The sequence below is a fragment of the Melopsittacus undulatus genome, chromosome Z (genome assembly GCF_012275295.1).
Source record: "Melopsittacus undulatus isolate bMelUnd1 chromosome Z, bMelUnd1.mat.Z, whole genome shotgun sequence".
NCBI classification, from domain to species: Eukaryota; Metazoa; Chordata; class Aves; order Psittaciformes; family Psittaculidae; genus Melopsittacus; species Melopsittacus undulatus.
Window position 1 is genome coordinate 37212961 of NC_047557.1, and position 24186 is coordinate 37237146.

The 24186-nt window shown below is 37.6% G+C and overlaps 1 protein-coding gene across 1 annotated transcript; it reads left to right on the forward strand.

Annotated features, from left to right (window-relative positions):
• Positions 1-1414: 1414 nt before the first annotated feature.
• On the forward strand, positions 1415-24136 carry CARNMT1 (carnosine N-methyltransferase 1). Its single transcript, XM_005154963.3, has 8 exons — positions 1415-1836; positions 4450-4645; positions 5215-5378; positions 13077-13217; positions 18517-18695; positions 20058-20171; positions 21061-21164; positions 21440-24136. Exons 1-8 carry the CDS (start codon positions 1430-1432, stop codon positions 21539-21541), a joined length of 1407 nt encoding a protein of 468 aa, XP_005155020.2. The 5' UTR covers positions 1415-1429; the 3' UTR covers positions 21542-24136.
• The last annotated feature ends 50 nt before the right edge of the window (positions 24137-24186 follow it).

Genomic DNA, 24186 nt, shown 5'->3' on the forward strand with positions numbered 1-24186 from the left:
ACTGTGTATCATTGATTCAGATGCTCGTTTTGTCACACATACAGGGTTTTGAAAAATGGGATTGCTTGAAGAATGGGGTTGTAAATTACTAACTTCAAGGACATTAGGCTTTGTTGTCAACTACAAAGGTAAGGAAATAGTTAAGTACTGCAGAAGAATTGGCCAGAACCGGCCTGGTGGTTATTGATATGACAACGATTCGAAAACGAAGTAATGAAGGCATAGTACAATGTTTTATGTTGTAATGTGTAAGTAAATCAATGAATATGTATGTAATTAATGAATATGTATGTTTAAGGACAATATAATCACAGCCTGGTTGATGCTTGGGAGAGACACGCTAGGAGGAGCTATTCCCCCGTGTCTCCCGAAGCCACAATAAAGAATACCTGCTTGTCAACTTCAACTTTGTTGGCCAGTTCCTGGAGATTTCTCCCAATCTGAAAGTACTTCATGTGCCCTTCGGAACAATGCTTCTTTTGTCCATCCAGCTGAGGATATGTCTGATGGTTTATTTGTGGCACTTGCCACTGAGCAGCTCTGTAGTCAGAACCATCCAGTCAGGTAACACAGTGTCCAGAGAGCAAGAACAGTGTGAGAGTAAGGAAAACTGGAAAACTTCAAGAGTATTTCTGTTAGAAGACTGGTATTCTTTTTTTTCCAGAGAGAGGTGGTCAGTGTGCCAAAACCCCTTTTCTTCTGTTCCTCTCTTACATTACTTGGTTTACTAAAATAACTGACACTTCCTGCATGTCTTCAGCCAGAATTTAGTAGGACAGTGTTCTCTGGGCTCTCAAACCTAGGAGGGAGGAGACCTTCTGAAAGCAAGCTGGAGGTGCATGGCGACTTGCCACAGTACACACAAAGGGTGTCAACGCCTGGTCAAGTAGTGTTGGGTGGAGGAGGATGTGCTCGATTTTCTTCGGCGTCAAAGTGTGTTACTGTGAGGAAATCCAGCACCTTGCGCCTCACGCGTTGCTAGGCCCTGCTTAACGTTCCTCCTTGCTCTCCTCCCCCCGCAGCTACTCCCGGTGCTTCTTTCCAGGCAGCACTGCAGGCTGCAGCGCACCCTGGAGCAGCCGAGCAAGCGCACCCGCGCTCAGCAGCAACTGAACTCGTACTTCACGTTTCAGATTACGGCCCCGGAGGAGCCAGGCAGCATGCACCCTTCGCCGAAACACCCTAAAGCTGTTCCAGGGTCAGTGCCGCCATGCGGCCCTTTCATACTGGCTGAGGTTATGCCACAGCGAGGCGCCCTTCCCTTTCTGTGATCTCTGACGCATGCGCATGGCGTCCCTTGCCAGGGCGCCAGCCCAAAGGAGGGCGGGAGGCTCGGCCCCGGGAGGTTCTGTCGTTAATCGGGTCACCCGGCCCTGTCTAGCTTCCTCTACAGGCCTCTTGCGGGTCCGCCCGCTGGTGTTCTCTCGCGATGCTCTCTACAGGAAGTGAGCAAGAGAGCGTGCGCCGGCCGCGGCCGTTGGCGGCGGCTGCTGAGGGGATGTCGGCCGCGTGCGCCGTGTCCCCTGAAGCACAGCTCCCGCTGCCGCCGGGCGAGCGCGATCCTCCGGCCAAGGCGATGCGCAGGAGGCTGAGGCAGGGCCACCGGGAGGAGTGGGAGCAGTTGTCTTGGCTGGGGGAGGGAGAGGGTGGTGTCGACACAGAGGTGCAGCCGGCAGCATCGCCGGGCGACGGGGACGGGCGTAGGCGGCGGCAGGCGCAGGAGCCGCGAGCGCTGGCGAGGACGGCTACAGCGGCTAGGGGGGAGGAGGAAGCGGAGGAGGAGCGGCTGGAGCGGGAGCATTTCCGGAGGATCATCAACGCTTTCCGATATTACGGGTAACCCATACCTACCGCTCTGTGCACGGGGCACTGGCGCCGCGGCCTCCTTTCACCGGCTGCTCCGCGGGGTCACGCCTCGCTGTCCGTGCGGCGGTGTCTGGCTCCCGGGGCTCCTGCGTCCGTGTTCCCTGTGGCCGGGGGCGCTGTGCTCGTAGCGCGGGTTCCGCTCCCCTTTCCTTTCGGGATGCCCGCAAAGTCGCCTCGATGTCTTTTTCAGCTAGGAAACATACAAATAAAAAAAATCCCCAAATAGATCTTGTCGTAGTACAGCGCACCTGGAAAGGTTCTGAGAGGTCTTTATAGGAAAATGTCTTTTTAAGGTGCTTTAAGACGCTGTAAAGTACTCCAAACAGTAGCAAAGAGATGCGAACCGTGTCTCAGTTATTGTGGAAATTACTGAAGGACGTGTTAATTTGCACAAGAGATCTGGGTAATGCTTGCCATTTGTTAAGTCGGAAAAGACCTTGGTCGTCCTATGGGAATGAGGTAAAGGGGAGCGGGAAGGGACGGACCCTACTTAGTGTCCGAATCTGTTGAAGAGGAAACAGAATTAACTGGAGGGGCGGACACTGGCTGCAGAAGTCCAGTTCTCTGCAGGTTTTTGTAAACTGTATAATGTTATTCTAGGTTCGGGAAGCAGATTCGGGATGCATATTGTATATTTCAGTTGACAAACCCCGGTCATGTGAATCATTATGTGTTGGACAGTCTTGTGAGTGTAACATGAGCATCGTTTGACCATGACAGTGAGGTTCTTGGAAGGAATGGGTGATTTTTAAGAGTATTTATTCTGTTTGTTGCTTTTATTTTTTTGTTAGTTTTTTTCCCCAAAACTAGCATTTGATCACTAGGTTGGTCTAGATGACACTTGGATGTCTTTTTCCAACTGAATTCTCTAATAAAAATTGGACCATACCAAAGGCTTTGTGTTGCTTATCGCTGTTAGCACAACAGCCAAATGTAATGTACTGGTATCAGTGATGTAACTTTATCCTCTGGCCTTAAAATCTGGGAATATTCTTGTCAACCTTATGCTTAGCTGTGATTGGATTGCCTTTGAATGCTTCAATTTTCGTAAAAGCATAGCAAAAGGATGTGACTCGAATTTTCAATACAGGAATTGAATTAAATTACCTCTGCCTCAAAGAAATAACTGTGAATTGAAGCGAAATTACATATTTCAGTAAAAATTAGTAAGGCAGTAACACTCAGATGAGACCAGATTAAAGGTCTTGTTTTCTGGAGACACATGGACTTAATTTTTTATGTGTAGTTCTCCTGATTTCAGTGAATTATTTATTCTCCTAGAAGGTTTCAATTTACTGTGAAATGGTGGGGGGTTATAGTCAAAGGCTTTTTTTTTCTGAGAAAACTTTCATGCAGATGATATTAAGCCGATACGTTTTATATAAGTGATCAGCTTTCTTATTTTTCTGCTTTGTTTTTCCCTCTTAAATTTCGTTTTTTAAACCAGTGTAGCTATTGCAGTAAACATGCCCTTCTCAGTGGCACATACCTAATTTTGGAGATGTTAACTTGTCAAATTTCCAGACTGAGTTTGCAACTAGGTTGCAGCAGTGGCATCTTACTTGCTCTGATGGCTAGTTTTCCAATTCTGCTGCTGTATGCTGTCACTGAGAAACTTCAGTGATTTGACCTGACAAAATAATTTTCTGCTGCGAAAAGGGGCAGCATCTCTTGTCCTGGCTTCATGACTTCTTGTCTCTAGAGTCCTTATGACTATGGTCCAGCAACTTGACTCACTAAAGTGACAGAAATCAAATTGAGTGATATATATACATGTCTCTTTAGGGTTAGCAAGTGAAATGAACTTTGTGACAGACCTAGTGAGTGCCAGAACAGGGTAGAGGGCAGAACTGTTCTGCATGAGGAAATGGGAGAGGAAAGAGAGAAACAGGACCTCTTTCTCTTAGCACTAGATTAATCTTTTCAATTAAATTTTTTGTTTGGGGGAAGCGTAAGAGTTATTTTTAGCCTTGTAACTTGTTTAGCCTAGTTATGAGATCAAGTTTGCAATACTCATGTTTCAGGGGAATATGTTGCAAAAAGAAGGTAGCTTAGTATCTTAGTGTTGCTGCCAGAACATCAGTATGGTCCAGCTGTGACTTTTGCTGTCCTTTTAGGAGCAGTTGCTTTTGAGGATCCTTGTGTCCACTCCACATCTTGTTATTTCTGTAGGCAAAGATTACCACAACTTTCAGCTACTTACTCAATTTAAATTGGATGTATGAAGCAATCTATCTGGTTTTGATGGTTTCAGGGGTTTGCTGTTCATTAAGTTTTGTAGATTCATGTATTAAAGTGGTGATGATGTGCTGGAAATAATTGGCTGGTGATGAAACTGCAGGAAGGCAATGATTCTCTTAAACTACAACATGTTTAAAAGAGTGGTAATGTAGAACTAGAGCTTAAACATTTTGCCTAAAAAAAATCTTGAAACCTTGTCTAGTAAGAAATTGCAAATTCTGATTTCTTCCTGTGTCTAAATAAACTAATAATTCTAATTGGAATAGTTTAGGGTGAATTATTTATATTTACTGTGTGTATTGCTTCAAAATATCTAAAGACCTTAAAACTTTTGCTTTTTAGAACAAATATGCACGAGCGAGTGAACAGAACAGAGAGGCAGTTTAAATCTCTCCCAGCTAACCAACAGAGTCTCCTTCCTCAGTACCTTCCTCATCTTGACAAGATTCGGAAGTGCATTGATCATAATCAAGAGATACTACAGACCATTGTGAAAGACTGCACTCATATATTTGAAAATAAAGAATATGGAGAAGACGTATGTTAAAAATGGACCTTTTCATACTCCAGATATTAAATTCTGTCCACTTTGGGGTTTTCCATGTTTGTTTTTCACACCTTTAGGTCTCAAACTTTCTTTCCTTTTGCCACCTTTATTTTCACCTTTCATGCTTCCTGCCAGCTGTATTTTCTTACTCGTCCTTCACATCTTGTAGAGCTGATGCCTTTGCACTAGCTAAGTGCTGATCCTTTCCTGAGTATAAGGACTATCAGTTGTGCTCTGTTGTGCTGTATTATGTTGTTGGGGGTTTTTTGTTATTTTTGTTTGGTGGGGTGTTTTTGTTTTGTTCAGGTTTGTTTCTTGTTTGTTTTTTTTTAATGTGGAACCTAATCTCTTTGAGTGCTGAACTGAGACCAGCAAGCCCAAATTGCTTAGGATTCTAGGTTGAATTTGAGCCCTGATGTCAGGAGTGAAAGGCAGATGCTTTGTCAGCTACAACTCCCAATAGCTTTTATTATATGGCTTTTGTGTACTCCCTTCCCGCAAGACTAAAGATACTTGGTACCATTTGCACTAATCTTATTTTTCTCTTCCAATTTAATCAGGGAAGAGGGAAGATTACACCAGCTTCAACATTTGACATGGATAAATTAAAATCCACTTTGAAACAATTCGTGAGAGACTGGAGTGAAGAAGGAAAGCCTGAGAGAGAGTCCTGCTACCAGCCAATCATTAGTGAAATTGTAAAAAACTTTCCAAAAGAAAGATGGTAATAGTATTTTAAGACTTATTTTTTAAGACTTACTATAAGACATGTTTTTATGTAGTCATACACTGTTGCATGAATTTAAGAATGCTTTATGGAATAATGAAAAGCTTGGACTTAAAAATAGAGATATTGCCTTTATTGCAGTGGAATTTTTTAATCAAAGTTGTTTCTAATACAAGGGCTTGGAAAAGAGAATTATCATAAACTTCACAAAGGAGGTTTACCTTCATGAGGTAAACCAGGAAGAATTTTTTTCTTTTTCCCCACAGTGTGATGTAATGGCATTTCTGTTAGCCCTTAAGTAAGAGACCTCAGAAGGTTGTGAAATTAATTCAGTTGTGCAAAGTGAGGTAAAATTTGCAGGTTAGAAGTTTCTGAGTGTGCTGCAGATAAAGGGAAGGACCCCCGAGATATCAGCAAGTATGAGTATTATTGCCCTTCTTGGTGGAGGGAAGAAGACTCTTAACTTCTAACACAGTTTTGTTGCACTGTAGCTACTTAGTTCTAGCTTTGCTTTCAGGCAGTTGTTACAAGGTAAGTCTTAAAAATCTTTGCTGCATGTGTTGAGGGTAGCTTTATACAGTGTTGGCTTGTTAACACCACCAAAATAGTTATTGGTGCAGGGGTTTTAGGTAAGTAGAATTGTGCTGGTAGAATCTTGGGAGATGCTAGTCCTGTAAGAATCCCATGGTTAATGGCTCTTGGTTTTTTTTGTCAGCCCTGTACTTTTCAGTTTAAACTTAGCACACAGTCACAGGATCATTACGGTTAGAAGGGACCAACCGCCCTTTCAAGAGCAGGTTACACAGGATCGTGTACAGGCAGGTTTTGAATGTCTCCAAAGAGGGAGACTCCACGACCCACTCTGGACAGCCTGTTCCAGTGCTCTGCCACCCTCAATGTAAAGTTCTTCCTCATGTTGAGATGAAACATCTGTGTTGTAGTTTATGACCATTGCTGCTCATCCTGTGTCTGGGCACTACTGAAAATTCATGAACTATCTAAATGTTACAGGTTGCAAGTTAGTTTTGATAGAGCTGGGTGTTACTGTGGATTTTATTCTTTCTCAGTAATGGCTAATAATGTGTCTGTACCAATCTGAAAATACCTTCCACTAGCCATCTTTTAATTTTCATTAGTAAAGGCTGTTAGTGGTAACAGAAAACAGAGTGGACATGATTGATTTCTCTTTTGCTGTGGGCTAACATCTCAAGGTGGGTATGCCACTAAAAATGTTCTGTCTGGAGGTGAACTTTCTGAAATGTTTTTAGTGCTAAGAGTGCCCTATTAGCTAAAAATTAATTAAATACTACAGGTAGCCTGATGCAGATCTGTAGAAGTCATAGTTCTGAAGGTAATCACTGTGATCTTGAAGGCAGCAGTTCCTTTTTTCTCTGTAGGCTAGCTTTTAAAGCATTTTGGTTGTGGGAGAGGACTTGCGTCAGATTTGAGGAGATAATGTGTCTGAAGTTGGAAAGTCTTGCCTTTTACATTTATCATCAATGAACTTTTGTTTCAAAACCTCCAGCTAGTAGTAGGAGGCAGTACGTGGTAATAGATTGGGTGAATCTGAAATTGATAGCTTGTGCTGCTTTACCAGGAATTCTGTTTATTGTCAAGCAGAACTAAGATGACAGTGCTTCTGTCCCCATTGTGATGGCTCTGAAATACCCATTGGAGTTTTCTTTGTCTAGGGAAAATCTCAAAAGCATCACTATATAGCTGATAGATCTCTACTACAAGTTTGTCAAATGAAACATTTTTTTAATTTAACAAATGTGTATTTCATGCTGTCCTGGTTTTGGCTAGGATAGTTATTTTTCTTCCTAGCAGCTGGTGCAGTGCTGTGTTTTGGCTTTAGTCTGAGAACAATGCTGATAACACACCGATGTTTAATTGTTGCTGAGGAGCGCTTACTCTTACCCTGATCAAGGATTTTTCATTCTCTCATGCTCTGCCAGTGAGGATGGGCACAAGCCAGCAGGAAGCAGAGACAGGACACCTGACCCAAACTAAACAAAGGGGTATTCATACCAACAGCACGTCATGCCTAGTATATAAACTGGGCGAAGGCCCATATCGTTGCTGGGGTCAGGTATTGGTCAGTGGGTGGTGAGCAATTGTGTAGCACATCAGTTGTTGTGTTTTGTTTGGTTTTTTTTTGAGGTGGGATTTATTCCTATTATCATTACTGTAATTATCTTTATATCATTGGATTGTTATATGTATTTTTTTAATTATTAAACTATTATTATCCCAGCCCATGGGTTCTTGCCTATTTCGTGATTCTCCTCACCATCCCACTGGGGTGTGGGTCAGAGTGAGTGAGGGGGGCAGTGTGGTACTTAGTTGTTGGCTGGGATTAAACCATGACCCCTACATACCTATTTAAAAGCTTAATATTAATTATCATTGTGCATCTTTCATAGCAGTTATGTAAAACCTTTTTCCATTCATGTACTGTTACTTACTGTCCTCGACTGACTCTTTTTCATGGTGACCAGATGCTCTCCTCCTTAGGAGGAGCATGCCTCTTTGAGGTGAGGAGCACAGTCATTCTGAAGGGCCTGTGCTCTTTGTGTGTTGTCAGGCTTAACTGGCAGTGGCACCTCACCATTGTGCAAGAAGTAACTTCCATGCTAGGGCAGGCTGGCTTTTCAATCTGATTCTTTTTTATAGTTTCGGAGGGGTGCAGTTGTTCCAGTTCTAAGGGGTAGACAGGACCTGAACTGACCATAGTGAAGTTATTCTGACTGTTGTGTATCAAAGAGTCCATTTCCTCTGGAGAGGACTGGCTCTGGGTGCTAATGTGTAAAACCAGCCTATAGATGGAATCTCATAGTGCAGCTCAGCATTTCTTTTCAGTTCCTTTTTGTAGCACAAGGTGCTGAGGTCTCCTGAGATGGTGAAATGAAAGTGCCAGAGAAAAGGTATATTGGTGGCACTGGGTAATGAAAACAGGGCTTTTTAGATGTAGTTTGTATTTAAAAAGAGAAATAATTTTTTTCATTTAAAACCGTCAGCACAAGTAACCTTAATGGCTTCGATGGAATTGTATGTTCAGTTTCTAGTTAACTTTTTATTAACATTAATTCCATATATATTGGAATCATCTGAAAAAGGAGTTCAGATTTTTGAAACTGTTCAAATATGTTTTGCGTAATGCATACAAATGTTGTGTTGCTGCTCTTCACAAGATTGGCTTCTATTGCTTCAGTTGATATGCAAAGCACAGGAAAAACGTGCTCTGTGTGCTAGCTCTCCTGAGAAGCACAAGAGTACCAGATGCAGTGACTGAAAGCAGCTGTAAATTAGAACACTGTTGTGAGTAGGTGCTACTGTTATCTTGTGTTTCAGTCCAATCGATGATAAAAGCTGTTTCTGCACTCTGTTCCCGTTCAGAAATAATTCTTTCTTTCTGTTTAGCCCTGTAACACAGAATCTGTTAGTAGCATCAGCAAAGCAGTTTCAAATGGACTGCCATGAGATGAGGTCTTCCTGAAGAACTGATAGATTTCCTGCATTATTCACATAGGTATTTAATTGTGTTTCAGCTCACAGGGTCTCTATAATATTGTCTACCTTTTGATGATGCCATTTAAATTTCTTAGATTTCTTGGATCTGAATGAACTAAAGTCACTGCTTTATATTGGAGAAAATGTTAAAACCAATAGTTCTTTTATTTCTTGATGGAATAAGTTAGTTAAAATATTTTTACAAAACATTGTTTGGATTTTCAACTAAAACTTGCTGATGTTTTAATTCCCCTTTTGTCATCTTTATTTTCTTTCACTTCTGCTGTTACCTTTTCTACTTACGTGAAGGGATATAAAGATCATAGACTTCTTGTACAAAACAAACCAAAGAAATAATTAAGCTTTTAGTTAATTTTATTCCATGGCCCAGAACAGTAAACTTGGGTATCTTCTCCAGAGTTTTCTTTTATTCATTAACTTGGCCTCTGGAACCACCTATAGCTTGAAATTTAAATCTGTCACACTGTGAGCAATGATGACATTTTCCAAGATACAGGCAGGACAGCTTAGTTTCCTTTTTACTTGAAAACATAATTTATTAGCCTTAAGCCTGAGCTTGGCTATACTTCTTGCAAGTGCTCAGTCACAGTTATGGTGATGATAAAATTTCTGCTTTATATGATTTTAACTTTACATGAAATACATCTGTCCTTGCAGGGTTTTTAATCTCAAAAATTGTAGGTAATCTAAATTTTGCTTTAAATATTGGCCTTAAGAGCAAGCTATCGCTTCAGTTTCACTGCAGTCCATTGAATGCTTTGCAGGTCTTTATATGGAAACACATAAACCTCAGCTGCTAAGTTTGGAGAAGTGCTCTTCAAGTACTGTTTGCCTACTTTCATAATTTTATTCAAAAAGTAGTTGTGTTTAAAAAAAAATCTATGAAAATATGGTTACAGTAAAATAGTGAAAATACTATCCTGAGGATTGTATCTGTTTACTACCTAGATTTACAAACATTATAGAGATCAAACATGGGGAAAGTAGTTCCACAGTGTGATTTATGATGATCTTTCCACTGATCTTCTGTGTATGGCTTTGCATTTCTTACCAATTCTTATGATTAGATAACTTTGAATTGTAGTGATTAGTTTATGCAAGTGAGAGTTGTGTTTGATCACACACAAATCCTTCTTTTGCTGAAATTCAGTTTAGCTCTTCAGCACCATCTGTTTCTTGGGTTTTTTTTTAAGGCCACTAAGCGTAAAATAAGAAGCCCCTATTTTTATAATATATAAATTTTCCCTTTAAAAAGGGACACAAAGTTAAAATTTTCATTAATAGCATTAATAAACATCTAAAAGCTGATATATAAATCACACTGCAAAACACAGTACAGTGATGGCATGACAAATTTTAGTTTGCTGATATTCATTTACTGTGTTTTTAAGAGAATGCTGCAGTTTCAGTAGTTGAGCCAAACAGTACCATGCAGCTCTCTTCTCTGTTCTTTAGTCATCCTTTTCTCCCGCGTATCTGTCAGATTAATAAGACAATATTTCTTCCCTGTTGCCCCACCAGTTATTAATGGGTACTTGTGGGGTACCCGTTTATGTTCCTATACAATGCTAGATCTGTGTCATAGAAATTGTGCAGCTGCAGGTAGTTTGAGGGTAGCTTCATTATAGATAAGTGATATTATCAGTTATTATATTATTATTGTATTATCAGTTGTCTTTGCAACTGCTGCAATTAGATATCCACTAAAGGAAAGCAGGTTTTTTTAGCCTTCTAAATTATCTTACAACTATAGTAATTAAAAAAACCAGTTTCTGAGCAACTAAAAATTAGCTGTTTTAATGACTCAAAAAATAGTATAATACAGTGTTCTGGAGTGCTCACACTACCACTGGTTTTGGATCTTATTTTTTGAAATTCACCAAGAGCTTGTCCCTAACAATTCCTTTTAATATTTGAAAAGCAAAATGTGTTTGAGCTTTTTAATTTTTTGAGGGTGCTAGCAGGACACTATCAAGTCACTGTTATAGAGTGTGTTCACTACATACCTAGTTTTCTCTGACTACAGACTTAAAAAAATGCTTTTGAAGCATTTGGAAGGCTAGTGTCTAATTATGGACATGGATTTGATGATACTGTATTCTATTAGCTGTGCTCTGTATGCTGAAATGAATTTGGTGGCTGGCGTCAGGCCCAAGGAACTGATAAGAAGGGTATACAAAGAAATGTGATTACTAACAAGTTTCTGGATGGATTTCAGTCCCATAATAAAGAAAGGAAAATAATAAACTGCAAAGGAAAATGCAGTTAAAATCAACTCTTTTCTAAGAGAGAATTTGGGAAAACTAGTTCAGAGATAGAAAAACTATATTTTGAATAGAAAGATACAATACAATTACAAGCAATTTAAAATCAATTCAATTGAGAGGCTCTATCTCATTTATCTTTATTTTAGGATTAATAAAGATGTAGATTTTGAAACGTGGTTACACCTATATAGCTATTAGTTATCAGGTTATTTGAAGAAAAGTGTCTTTTCTAATCAGTGTATGAGAATCTTGGAAGTGGCTAAAGACTTCAACCAGTTAGAAATACATTTGGAGTAACAGCCTACCACTACAACTATAAAAAGCTTAACATTGAGGTTTTTCTAGCTTCTTCTGGAGTGGATATTTTTTTACTCCTTCTGGGTCTGTGTTTTCAAAAATTTCGTCTTGAGCAAGTAATTTTCTCCTGAATCTCTTATTTCAGTGGGACTTCCAGGCTAGCTTTCTTCTGCCTTTCCTTGTAGAAGAGAGGTAAGGAGAACTGTTGTTTTCATGGCAGTGCTCTTAAGTAATAGCAAAGTCTTTATTTCCTGCTTCTTGTTAACTGGAAAGTGAAGAATCTGAAAGTACAATGGCATGGAAATGAAAATCTTAAATGAGAACTTTTGATTTTCCATTTGGGAGGCTTCACTAGTTAGATGATTAAGCCACAAACCAAAAAGCACTATTAAAACTGCTTGTTAGTTTTTGTGGCCTTTAAAAGAGAGTAATGCTTGCTTCTGGTTTTGGGTAGTAATCTTCAGAAATGCACTACTTTTCAGAATTTTTGCAACTCCTTCACTCATCTTTGTGCTTATGCAGTGTGCTAAGTATTGTAAACCCTTTTTGGCATCCTGAATTTATATGTAGTCAGAGATTCTGCATTTTGCTTTCTCTCATGATATGTCTGGAAGTGCTGATTGTGGTTTTCTTCATTAGCTGCATATAAATTTATAGGTGTATCTTTTGTCTTTGAAGGTGACATCCAAAAGGCCAAGTAGTCTGTGTGTTAACAGGGTTTTTTTTGACATGTGAAGTTATGAAGTCTTGTTCACAACTGGAAACTGAAAAAGTATTTCCTTGTAGATTAAATATATTTTCAGTTTGGCATGGAAGTGTTTTTTGTTTGCTGAGTGAAGGTTTGATTGCACTGTGATCAAAGTCTAATGCTTAGGTTATGTATATATTACATTTACTGCATGTAAAATAAGAAAATTTTTAGATTCTTAGTCCTTTACTTGCTGAACTTGGGAGATGGAAGAGGTTTTTCTAGGTATCTCAGTAAACACATTGCTCTGTGTTCTCTGGTCGTCTTCAACTTGATACCTAGTTATGGGAAGTAAAGGGTTAGCTGCAATGTACTCTTAAGAAACTTTGTCACTAAATGTACTTCACTGAAATTGGTGAACATACACAAAACAGTCCTTGAGAGGGTAACTAAGGTTTTTGTAGTCTGAATTGCTTATCAGCTTGTGGAAGTTTTCTGCTATCAAAATACTTGTTTATTTTTCATGCAATGTAACCAAGATTTCTCGAGTATTTACAATTTATCAATGGGCTTCAAAGAAAAATGGTGCCATATGATAATGTTCTTTCTTCAATTCACTTGAGATACATAGCTTGATAACTGTAAAAGTTTTCAGGGAGAATATTGGTTTTTACTTATGTTCTGTATTCTGAATGACAGTTGTGTATGTTGAGTCATTTCTGTGGATTACTTTGTACAGTTAGCCGATCTGATCAGAGCTGGCTCAGGCTGCATTTAAAAAGTAAAGTTATACAGCAGATACATTGTAATATCTAAGTATATGGGAGTGGGGAATTTTGACAGGACCTCTGTAAGTTTTGTTAAGAGGTATCAGATAAAGAATTAACTATTATTTTTGTTCTGTTGCAGGGATTTCTCCAAAGTTAATATCCTGGTACCTGGTGCTGGGCTAGGTAGATTGGCGTGGGAAATAGCTAAGCTCGGTTATGCTTGCCAAGGAAATGAGTGGAGCCTCTTTATGCTCTTTTCTTCTAACTTTGTACTCAACAGGTACATAGCTTATGTTTTACTTGCTGATTGAAACCTAAGGAGGCAAAATTATAAATGGTGAAAACTTGAATAAATAAAACTTGCAAGAATAGATTTGTAAGTCTTAACATAGGGCTTTCAATGTAAAATGTAAAAATTACGGTTTTTAAGATGTAATAATGAACAGAAAAAATCAGTGGGATAAATGTGGGAGGGAAGCATTGTATCTGAGTGATTAAAATTATAGAAGGAAGCATGGCTTTTGGGTTATGAGACTTAAAATCTCTATACCATGTATTTTCTGCATAATCTTGAATAGATTTTATGATTTATTGTTTCTGTAAAATATATGCCTGTCTTACTAGTGTCAAATACATACTATATGATATGTGCATGATACTTGGTGGTGATCAACAGAGGAAACCTGTTAAAGTGTCACATTCTATACTGAAATTGTAGACCTTGTTTGACATTCAAAACAACCACTGAAGCACACTGAACCACTTCTTAAGCGAGTGGCTAAAGTAATAGTCAATAATTCTACAATTATGCTGAGGTATTAAATTTGAACAAAGTAAATTTCACTGTGTAGGTTTGACTTAAAGTGACATTATTGTACTTGGTATTCTGTCACTTGCATTTGAATTTACTGGTTTCATAATGAATTTCTTATTGGGGAATAAAGGCAGCAAATGCAATTATTTCTTTAAGAAAGAGGCTGGGAAGTCCAGGTGGGCAAATAGGGAAGAGTTTTGGGGTAGTGTTCTGGATTTTCTGGGGGGGAGCTGATACCGAGTTCAGACAGACAAGATTTGCCAGTTCATTCTTCTGTCAGAAATGATGCAGCTTTCCTAAAAACACCTGAATTCTAGTCTTGTATTCTGTCATCATTATCATGTTTTGGAGCCCTGTGTGTAGACTATCCATCACAGACTGATGATCTTAAATCTGTTACAGCTTACTGTTCAAAAACAACAAAGGGAAAAACACTCTTTATTGTGGCTGCTGCATGTCTGCTTAAAGTAGTAGTGGTCAGTGTGATAAAACCAGGTATTTGCTATAGGTTTATTTGTTCTTTTACTTATTTAAATGACTCTCCTCTGGTGGTGAAATTCAGTATTGCAGTTGAGCTAATCTAATGCTTTTTAGCTACTGAAAGGAGGTCACACTCTTGTCATCCTTGCCTGTTACAGCTCTGCTGACTCTTATTCTCTTCAGAACTCCTGAAGCAGCATAAAAGTATTAACTTTTCCATCTTTGGGAGCACTGATCACCTGCCATAGTGTTTCAAAGCTGAAAATTAACTTCACTCCTAACTGATATATTTTTTATCTTCCTCAAATACTGAGACTTTGGCCTATATGTGGAATTCTGAAAAACCAAGGCTTAGCTTATGATAGTAATCATTCTTAACAGTTAATGCTCCTGTGGTATTTCCTATTCATGTAAGATATATGTTAAAGAAGTGTGTATGCATTAGGCTTGCTAATGGTATTAGATTTAAATTGAATGTTGCTCAACTACTGTAATCTCCATTTTTGCTGATCCAAGGTATCAGTTACAAGTTTCCTTATCAGCATAGAATAGAATATAGCTAACCTGACTCTGAATTTCAGTCAGTTCAGCTGAAGTCCAAGTGTTCCTTTCTGCTAGATCTCACTGTGGGCTTGGGATATCTCTTAAGAAGGTTTTGGGGACTTTTGGGATCTTTAATTTTAGTCTTAAGTGGCTGTTCCCAGTTAGCCTACTGAAATGGATAAGTTTACCTTCCTGGAGCTGGAAGAAGCAGCAGTCATCAATATGAGCTGAAGATACCAATTAAGGAAGAGTGGTAAGAAAGGTTTTTGAGCATTAGTTTTTAAATACAGTCTTACTTTTGGTTTTTTTTCAGTTGGTAGAAGCATGATAATCTTGATACCATGCTACAGTTTGGATATACCTACATTCACCCTGGTTTATTTTTAGGAAGAGAAAAGTACTGTTTTGAGTGTCAAGCCAACTACTACAGTGGGCTTTTAGATGTGGTACAGTGACTTAAGTATTCTGTACACAGACTGGTATCTACTGGTTTTTATGCTTGTAAAAAAAAATATAATTCTTAAATTTTCAATTTTTGTTATTGTGAGTGAAGTTGCATAGCATGGTATGTAGAGAGTATGTCATGGCACAAGTGTGGTCACTGTAAGTATTTGAAATTAGAGTGCATTATTCCATTGAGGAAGCTCCAGTTCAAAACTGAAGTGACCCTGGAGTATCTTAACTGCAATGGCTTCAAGGCTGCTGCAGTCCTTGTATGAGTAATTCTGCTTTTTCTTGTATGGGTAAGGTTCTCACTGCTGGTGTATTTTTCTGGTGTTTACATAAGCTCTGTATATAATGACAGATGGCAGAGGTGATCACTGGTGGTGTACAGACATCTTTAATTTCTATATGTTTTGGAAGAGGAAAAAGGGAAAAGCATGATCTGTTATCCTGCCCCTGGAAAGCATCATAAAGTTTTCTGTCAGTTTAGAGACTCAGGACATGTGTTAGTCCCCCTTGACATCTGACCAGAGGGGAAGCAATGCTAGGGTAGTATCTGTGTGGAGGAAGCAGGGGCAGCTGTTTGCTGACTTGCTGTTTTCTGCAGCTGGAGATACAGAACACAAGGTCAGAAGCCTTGGTCTAACAGACCTTTAGTAGCAGTAGCCCCAGGAGTCCCACTTATTTGTGAGAAGGCTGATGTAATATATAGCACTTTGCACCAAAGTCAAAATAGGGTTGTGTCGTGTGTTTAAAAAAACTTTAATTAATACCAGTAGAATTCGTGCCAATAATTGGCTAATCTTTACTTTCTGGACTTCAGATAAATCTAGACACTTTGAGAAGGCTAATTAATTATATTTGTTCCATGCCCTTGAATGCCTTTTGTTGAAAAGGTAATCAAGCATTTTTTCTTTAAATCACTGCTCAGAAGTAAGAGCCGGCCTACCTATCTTCTCCAGAATTGTCTTTTCAACTAAATATTGATCAGTAAATGCCCCTATGGAAAACAGTAAAGTGCATCACACTTACTTAAAGATGTTACATCTTTATGACGTAATTGACATCATACATTTTCTGTTGGAAGGATAGAATTGTAAAAGTCTTCAGTACTTAGTTTTGAATTATAAATTACTGAAGATGGGAATGGAGGTTTTCAAGTTTGAATATGGAGGGGGATTGGTCTTTTATATTTAATTGGGAATTCTTTTTGCAACTGTTCAGAAGTCTATATGAATATACTTTGTGCTCACAAAAAAGCAGCTCAGAAAATCCTTTTTAATCTACTGGGATTTCTTATTTTCTTTACGTTTCCTTTTTTGTTGTTAAAGAAATACTTGACAAGGAATATAGGAAAAACTTGACTAGGAATGTAAGGAGAGTGCTAGAATGGTTAACACAGCTTATGATGGCCAACATGTTTGAGGGTTTTGGTCTTTTTTTGGTTTTGGGGTCTTTTTGTGATGGTTTGGGGGGTTTCTGTGGATTGTTTTGTTTGCTTGGGTTTGTGGTTTTGTTTGGTGTTACTTATTCATCTATTCTTCCTTTTTTTGACTGCAATATAAATACCTTTCTTGAATAAAATGATGCCCATGTTATTGGGACTTTTTCTCCTGCTTTCTTTTCCTTTGACTGACTGCATATATAGGATCATAGATTAGTTAAGGTTGGAAAGGACCTTAAGATTATCTAGTTCCAGCCCCCTGCCATGGCCAGGGACATCCACATTATCCCTAGTCTGTCTCTTGTTTGCAACATATGTATAGAAGCCTTTCTTTATCTTTCACATCTCTTGCCAGACTCAATTCTAACTGGGCCTTAGCTTTCCTGACCTGATCTCTAGCTTCCCCAACAATGTCCTGGTATTCTTACCAGGCTTCCTGTTCTCACTTCCACCTTTCATAAGCTTTCTTTTTTTTTCTGAGTTTTCTAACTGGCTCTATACTCACCCATCACCATCCTGGCCTTCTTGACCCATTTTCTTCTTGCTGGGACACAACACTTCTGAGCTTGTAGCAGGTGATCTTTGAATATCAACCAGCAGTCTTGAACTCCCCTGCCCTCTAGGGCTATATCCTGTATAACCTTACTGAGTTACTGAGCAGATTCCTGAAGAGGCTAAAGTCTGCTCTGTTGAAGTCCAGGGCAGTGAGCTTGCTTACTCATAATACTCATTACATGTGCAGATGGTTACTGAGACCAGTATACTGCTGCTCAGGTATAGGTTATTCTTGTGTTTTGTTTATTTATTTATTTTTGTTTGGTATGTTGGTTTGATTTTTTTTCCCTTTTTCTGATGAGATAGAAATATGACATGAAGAAAGTAATAAAATGTTATTTCAAAGACTTTTAGCACAGATGTTTTCTATCCACCAGCCAAAAGAGTGCACTTTCTATAACCTGATAGATTGCTAGCAGTTTATGAAGTGTTTGATGATTTATGTTTCAAGGGACAGATGTATCTTCTGTTTTCTCTGAAAGAAAATGGCTTCACTTTTTAATTACAAACTGATCCCACAGGGCTGTGGGAAAAGCTGCTCTTTATCCTTTAATGCTGTATTTTACCACTTTTAAAAAATAAGAGTTGACTTAGTTTATCATGTCAACACACAAATTTTATTTTACAAAGGCATGTTTACTTAGCATAACTGCAATGCTCCAGATGTTACTAACTTAAAATGACATCTAGTGCAAAACTACTATTTTGCAAAATGGAATTTATTAATTTCTTTTTGAAATCTGAAAGCATCCTTTGAGTTAGCATCTGAAAAATGCTTTTGTTCTGTGCTTCAAAACCCCAGTGAACGTGGTTTAGAAAAGACAGAAAAGTCTAGAATGAGAATAGATGTTCCCAATAAAATTCATGGAACTAATATTATTAACTTGCCTTTTTTTTAATAGGAAAAAAAAATTATCCAGAAAGGCTTTGCTTTATTGAATATGCTAAATCATTGATGTAGTTAGTCTTACAAAAGAATCCTGTGCATTTTCTTTCCAGTGGAGAAGTTGGAGAAAATGGTAAGAAGTGTGTAAAGAAAATCTTAAAGCTAAAAAAAGCACTTACTATTTTGGGTAGGTAATTTGTGTGTTAGAGTAAAATTGGGCTTTTTTTTTAATCAGTTTGTGAATTGATAGGCAGTGAAGTGGAAGTGTTCAAAACTAGATGAAAATCTTTTAGGAAATGTGTAGCTTTTTATCAACAATATTGATATTGGTGAAAATCTTTGACTCCTGTGTGTCTAGGTAATAGATAAGTAATTAGTTGAAACTGAATTGTGCTGATTTCTGTATTTTGCAGATGTTCTGAAATTAACTCATGTAAGCTTTATCCCTGGATTCATCAGTTTAGCAATAACAGAAGATCTGCTGATCAGATTCGTCCAATTTATTTCCCTGACGTTGATCCTCACAGTCTTCCTCCTGGTTCAAACTTCTCTATGACAGCAGGGGATTTTCAAGAAATTTATTCTGAGTGCAGTGAGTAAATGCAGACTTCTAGGCTATCCATGCAACTATCTTCAGTGTACTTGTTATGGGACAGTTTATGAATACAAATAGAACAGAACTGTATCTAGAAGCATTAAGCAAAAAGTATTAACTACAGCAAGATTTTCTTATTCCAAATCAGCTTGTCTTAGTTATGAAAAAATATAGACACCTCCTTGCGTAATAAATGTTTGCTGTAATCTTTTTCAGAGTAAGATAGCATAGTAGTATTATGGAAAGGTTTAGTAGGTTTAGAAAAGTGATGTTACAAAGGGAACAACATGACTAGTTCTCTTTTTTAGTGTATAAAATGAATATTTTTTTGTGGATGCAAACTGTTTTGGTAGTAGTAAATTATAAATGAAAAATACACTTACTGACTGTCAATAGTAAATACTTTTGAGGCACATTATATGCGTATTTAGAAGTCATTATTTTTTCCTTATACGGAATTGGATTATCACCTCAGACCTCTGTTTTCTCTTTCTACCTTTCTGCCCTATTAAACCTTTTGACATTTTTCAGTGGAATTATGTGGCTCTTGATGTGTGATTTATTATGCACTGGACTTCCAGATATTTTCTTGCAGGGGTCTTTCTTAGAGTTGCTTGATTTTCTGACAGTTCTGTCTTGTGCTAGCGCATCTGATACTGGCATAAATTGAGACTTCTAATTTTTTATTTACAGAACTTTAAATTTTTGCAATTTGAAGGATAATTGTCTGGAGTAAAACAGGGAGACTCAGGCTTTAAAAGATAGACTTTGAAAGATCCTGCTCGTTACATTAACTACTAAAAACTGGCTGGAGAAATACTCAGGTGCTGAATAAAATGTTTTAAAGCTAATTGGTTTGTGGATGTACATTTCAATGTGTGCTTCACAGACACATGGTGTTCTCAGTGTTAACTACAGAGGGCCAAAACCACTGGTTATTTTTACAGCTGTATTTTTAACAGTTGTGGTAATGAAGTTCATAGGGTAGGTGAGTTAATAGCATGCTTGGGCTTTATATAAAATGCATTGTAATATTTACATTTTACAGTATATAATAATATATATCCCATTTATGTGACATGTATGAACATTTTTATTAAGTGCATAAATGATAAATATAATATTTTAGAGTCTTCATGTGTACATATATGTACACATACATATAAATAGGTCACATGAACTCAAACTTAACAGTTAACTTAAACCAAAATATTTTAGTTACTTGTAAACAAAATTGAGAGCCTTTAGCTGTTTTTAATTGAAGTTAATTCTGAGTGTATAAACAAATACTGGGGTTAAATGAACTTTTGCAGGGGTAGAAACTTTGAAACTAATCTCTGTACTTTTTTTTTTATGCAGATACATGGGATTGCATAGCAACCTGCTTTTTCATAGATACAGCACATAATGTCATTGATTACATTGATACTATATGGAAAATACTGAAGCCTGGTGGAATATGGATAAATGTAGGCAAGTGTGACCAACCTCTCTTCCTGCTAGCTCTGGCTTATATTTGATCACATAACAGGCATTTGTACTTGAAAGAGCTGCGGGGAAGAATGTATTTGTTCTGAAAACTGTAGAGCTAGAAACATCTAGGGCTTGGAATCTAACTTGGATGTGTTTGGAGTACATGCAGGCGTTTGCTAGTTACAATCAAGTCAAGGCCATGTGATTTTTAAATAGGGAAGTAAATCTCTGTAGTGGCAGGTTTTGCATTCCTGCATCAAACATTTGTTATTTGACAAATGTAGTGTCCTGTATTCTTTTCTTTGCTATTTTTCTAAGAAAAAAATAACTTGTTCTGTGTGTAAATACATCCTTGAATTTTTTCATAATCTGTTGTCTAATTTGCACTGTGCTTCTAACCCCTAAACTTTGGGAATGACATCTATATGTTCCTTGGCTCAAAAGATGAAAGACTTAAGTCTTTAATGGTAAAGGAACAGCAGAAAAAGACTACAGAGTTAAAACATACTGTGTAGTAGAAACTGGTCAGTCACTACACCAGTCCTGGTCAGTGACAGAGTGGAAGCAGAGCTCCTGTGTAGGCTCCTGCCTTCCATTCTCAAAGGGCAGCAGTGCTACTAGACTGAAGAAATTTTAAGATACAGAAAAAACAATCTGGTAGGAAATAAGACTTTGTTGAATAAGCAATTGAACTAACTTTTTAATTTGCGTCGATCCTGAAATTCATTAGATAAAAATATGGGTGATAGAAATACATTCATTTGTGTGTATTTGAATATGTGAGTATGGATATAAATGTTCATTGCAATTTCAGTATGTACTTCCAATTTTTTTTTTAAACATTTTTGCCTTTTTTAATAGCCGTTCCCCTTGTATCTTTGTACTCTAGGTCCTCTCCTTTACCACTTTGAAAACTTGGGAAATGAACTTTCTATAGAATTAAGTTATGAGGATATAAGAACTGTTATACTAAAATATGGATTCCACATAGAGGTAAGAAGGTTATGTAGTTTGCAATTAACAGTACAGGTGTAAACCAAACTGCTTTGAAAAAACATTTACGTTAAATTTAGCTCTACATAATGGCATATGCTAATGACTTCTAGGAGAATTAAATGCTTGTGTGTTGCAAATTATTTGCTTTCCTCATTTTTAAAAGTATATAATAGGCCTTGAAATCTAGTAAATACATAGCATCTCCCTTCTTAAGGGAAACTTGAATACTTCTTGTAGAGAATGTGTTTTGAAAACTGCTTCTTTTTTATCAGGTGGAGGAAGAATCTGTACTGTCAACTTACACTGTGAATGAACTCTCCATGATGAAATACTACTACGAATGTGTGTTGTTTGTGGTGAGAAAACCAGAATAGAATTGTTCCGAATAGTGTAACAGGAAAAAAAAAAAAAAAAAAGATGTTGTCTTGAAAGCTAGAAGTGAGAATCAAATGGACTAGGTGATGTCTGGACACAACCTCAAATCAAGTGGTGCCTTCTTATTCCTAATAGGTTTTAGATAGTGTCTATTTTCTTAGTATCTCTGTTGCTATCCAGATATGTACTATGCCATGCATATTTGTAATATACTTGTGAAAATGGAGGAGGAAGTGTTCACATTACACTGTCTCTGCTTTTACTGCATTCAAAATAAAAGCAAAGTTTTACTGAAAATAAAACTTAATGTTTACCATAAATAGGCTTTGCAAATGCTGCTTCATTTTCTGTAGATTGATGATTTTATTTTTTTCTACTTACTGATATTAGGAATACTTAGAGATGCTTACTGTACTAGTTGTGGCATAGAGAAGTTATTTCTAAGCATATACTTTAATTATGAAGTCTGAAATGATTGGAAAGTGATAAAATTATTCATAATAGATAAAATAGCCATAAGAACTATTAGACCATTTTCTGTGGAACTCAGAATGAAGTAGATTATTATACAGATTCCAGTATTTGATTGTACTACTGTTAACAATATAATCAAAACAGAGCCCACAGACTGAAACTTTTGAAATGCTCTGTGAAAGCAGAGTACTGTGTGATGAAAAAGAAGCGTGTCACAGAGAAGGAGTATGTTAACCTCAATTGAGGAATAACACCAATCTTGATCAATCTACTAGTGTTGAAACTGAAATATGTTAGATGCTTTGCGATCTTAAAATTCATTGATTTTGAGTCACCTGCTTAATGCTTAAGCCAAAACAGTGAAGTGGTATTTTTTATTCTTGTTAACATAATTAACAGAGTCATGTAATGCCTTGATCTTTTTTTTTAAAGTTGATAATATAGCAGATTTGTCCATGCTGTATGCAGATAATGCAACAAAAAAATCCCTCAAGCTGGGGGGGCGAAGTTGTATGTATGTTGTATGTGCTGTAACCTAGCCAGCTCTACCCAAGTCAGCATATGCAGACCAACTGGTAGATAGCTTTCTTGTACCTTCAGGCTCTTTACCCTTGTGACTTAATGACTTCTTCTTGCTAATGTTTTTTTTTTCCCTGGCAGATGTGGCATAGGTGAATATTTAATCTACACATCATGGTAACTGTACAAGAGGCTGAATCTTCTGTCACTTAAGAGTGATGTATATGAGAAAATGTTAATTAATAATCACTGTGCTTACAAGAAGTACCATGTTACCCATTTCCTTAACATATTGGTTACCACAAGTACTGGTTTTAGCCATTTGGAAAATTTCTTAAATGTAAAAACATTATGGTTAATGGCTATGGACAACAGCTTGTTTGTTCTCCATTATTTCTGGTTTGTTTTTTGTTGGGTTTTTTTTTTCATGGGGGTGTCCTAATTACATCTCTTCTATAAATCTGTTACTGGTTTTTGGATTTTTCCCATTATGGCAAAAAAATTGTGCCTCTGTTTCTAAATTGAAAGTCTGCAAGGAGAAAAAGCACAAACTTTTTTTTTTTTGATAGTTTCAGTGCTGCGTAAGAGAGCAACATGCCTGGATATACTTCAGGACCATGCCACTTTCCACTCAGAATCATTACTGCAAATAAAGTGTTCTGGTCTTCAGCAGTCTTCAATTACAGCTTTGCTTTAACTAGTCTTACTTGAACTTTCTTCTTAAAAGCCCCAAAAATGAGCAGTTGGAGATCTACCGTGTTCCAGGACAAATGTGTTTAAAGCTGAAAAATTGCCAATGCCATAAAGTAGATGAAATATAAAAGCCCTTGGACACTTAATAATAATAGAAAGTTGCTTTAATTTCCTTACTTTGTTGTGAAGGGACTTTGTGCTTCTTTGCTTTCTTTCTGATTTTTATTTTTTCCCTTGGATGGAGTATGATAGTATTTTTGCCTGTTTTTCAAGCTCCTTGAATTAAGATGTGAGGTGAATGTTGATAATGCTGTTGCTGAGTAGTATATGTATTTGTAATATTGACCAGTTTCTGCCTTCTACCCAGTCTGTAGTTACACTTAAAATGCTGTATTCTGTTCTGCACAAACAGGCACTGAGCTCTTGCTTTCTGGTAGACTGTGGCTATCTTTTGTTCTAGTGGTTTTGTTCTTTGCCACCTTACATTGTCATAAGTGCCATTTTATGTGTTGCTTCTGGAAAATGTTTTTATTTCCTTACGTCAGGTATACAATGATGTGCTTCTATTTATCATCTAGAAAATGCCAGTTTTCCCCAATGTCCTTCTGAATTTTAACGGTTGCATTAGGAGTTGGAAGCAGAACAATGACGTGAAGAAACTGTATGAGTTGGCTGTGTTTTATACTTGAGCTCCTGTTGGCATTCTTAAAATTCGTAACTTGTATTTTATTCATGGGGATAATTGTGTATTACTGAATGTGATCACATTCTTCTATTCTATTGTATACATGGGGATAGGGGGGAATGCTTGAGGCATCCGTCAGCTGGAGCCAAGATCATTTAATTTAGATTACTATTAAACTGTATGTGGTATCTGGTGTAAAATAAAATGCTGCATAATCTTCCGTGTACTAACACTCCTCATACGGAGCTGTAGCGTGTCCTGTATTTCTGTTCA

Coding starts and splice junctions, on each gene's coding strand:
- CARNMT1 (XM_005154963.3), top strand. CDS start 1,430: ATGCTCTCTACAGGAAGTGAGCAAGAGAGCGTGCGCCGGCCGCGGCCG. Junction 13,218..18,516: donor TCTAACTTTGTACTCAACAG/GTACATAGCTTA, acceptor TGTATTTTGCAG/ATGTTCTGAAATTAACTCAT. Junction 21,165..21,439: donor AATATGGATTCCACATAGAG/GTAAGAAGGTTA, acceptor CTTTTTTATCAG/GTGGAGGAAGAATCTGTACT.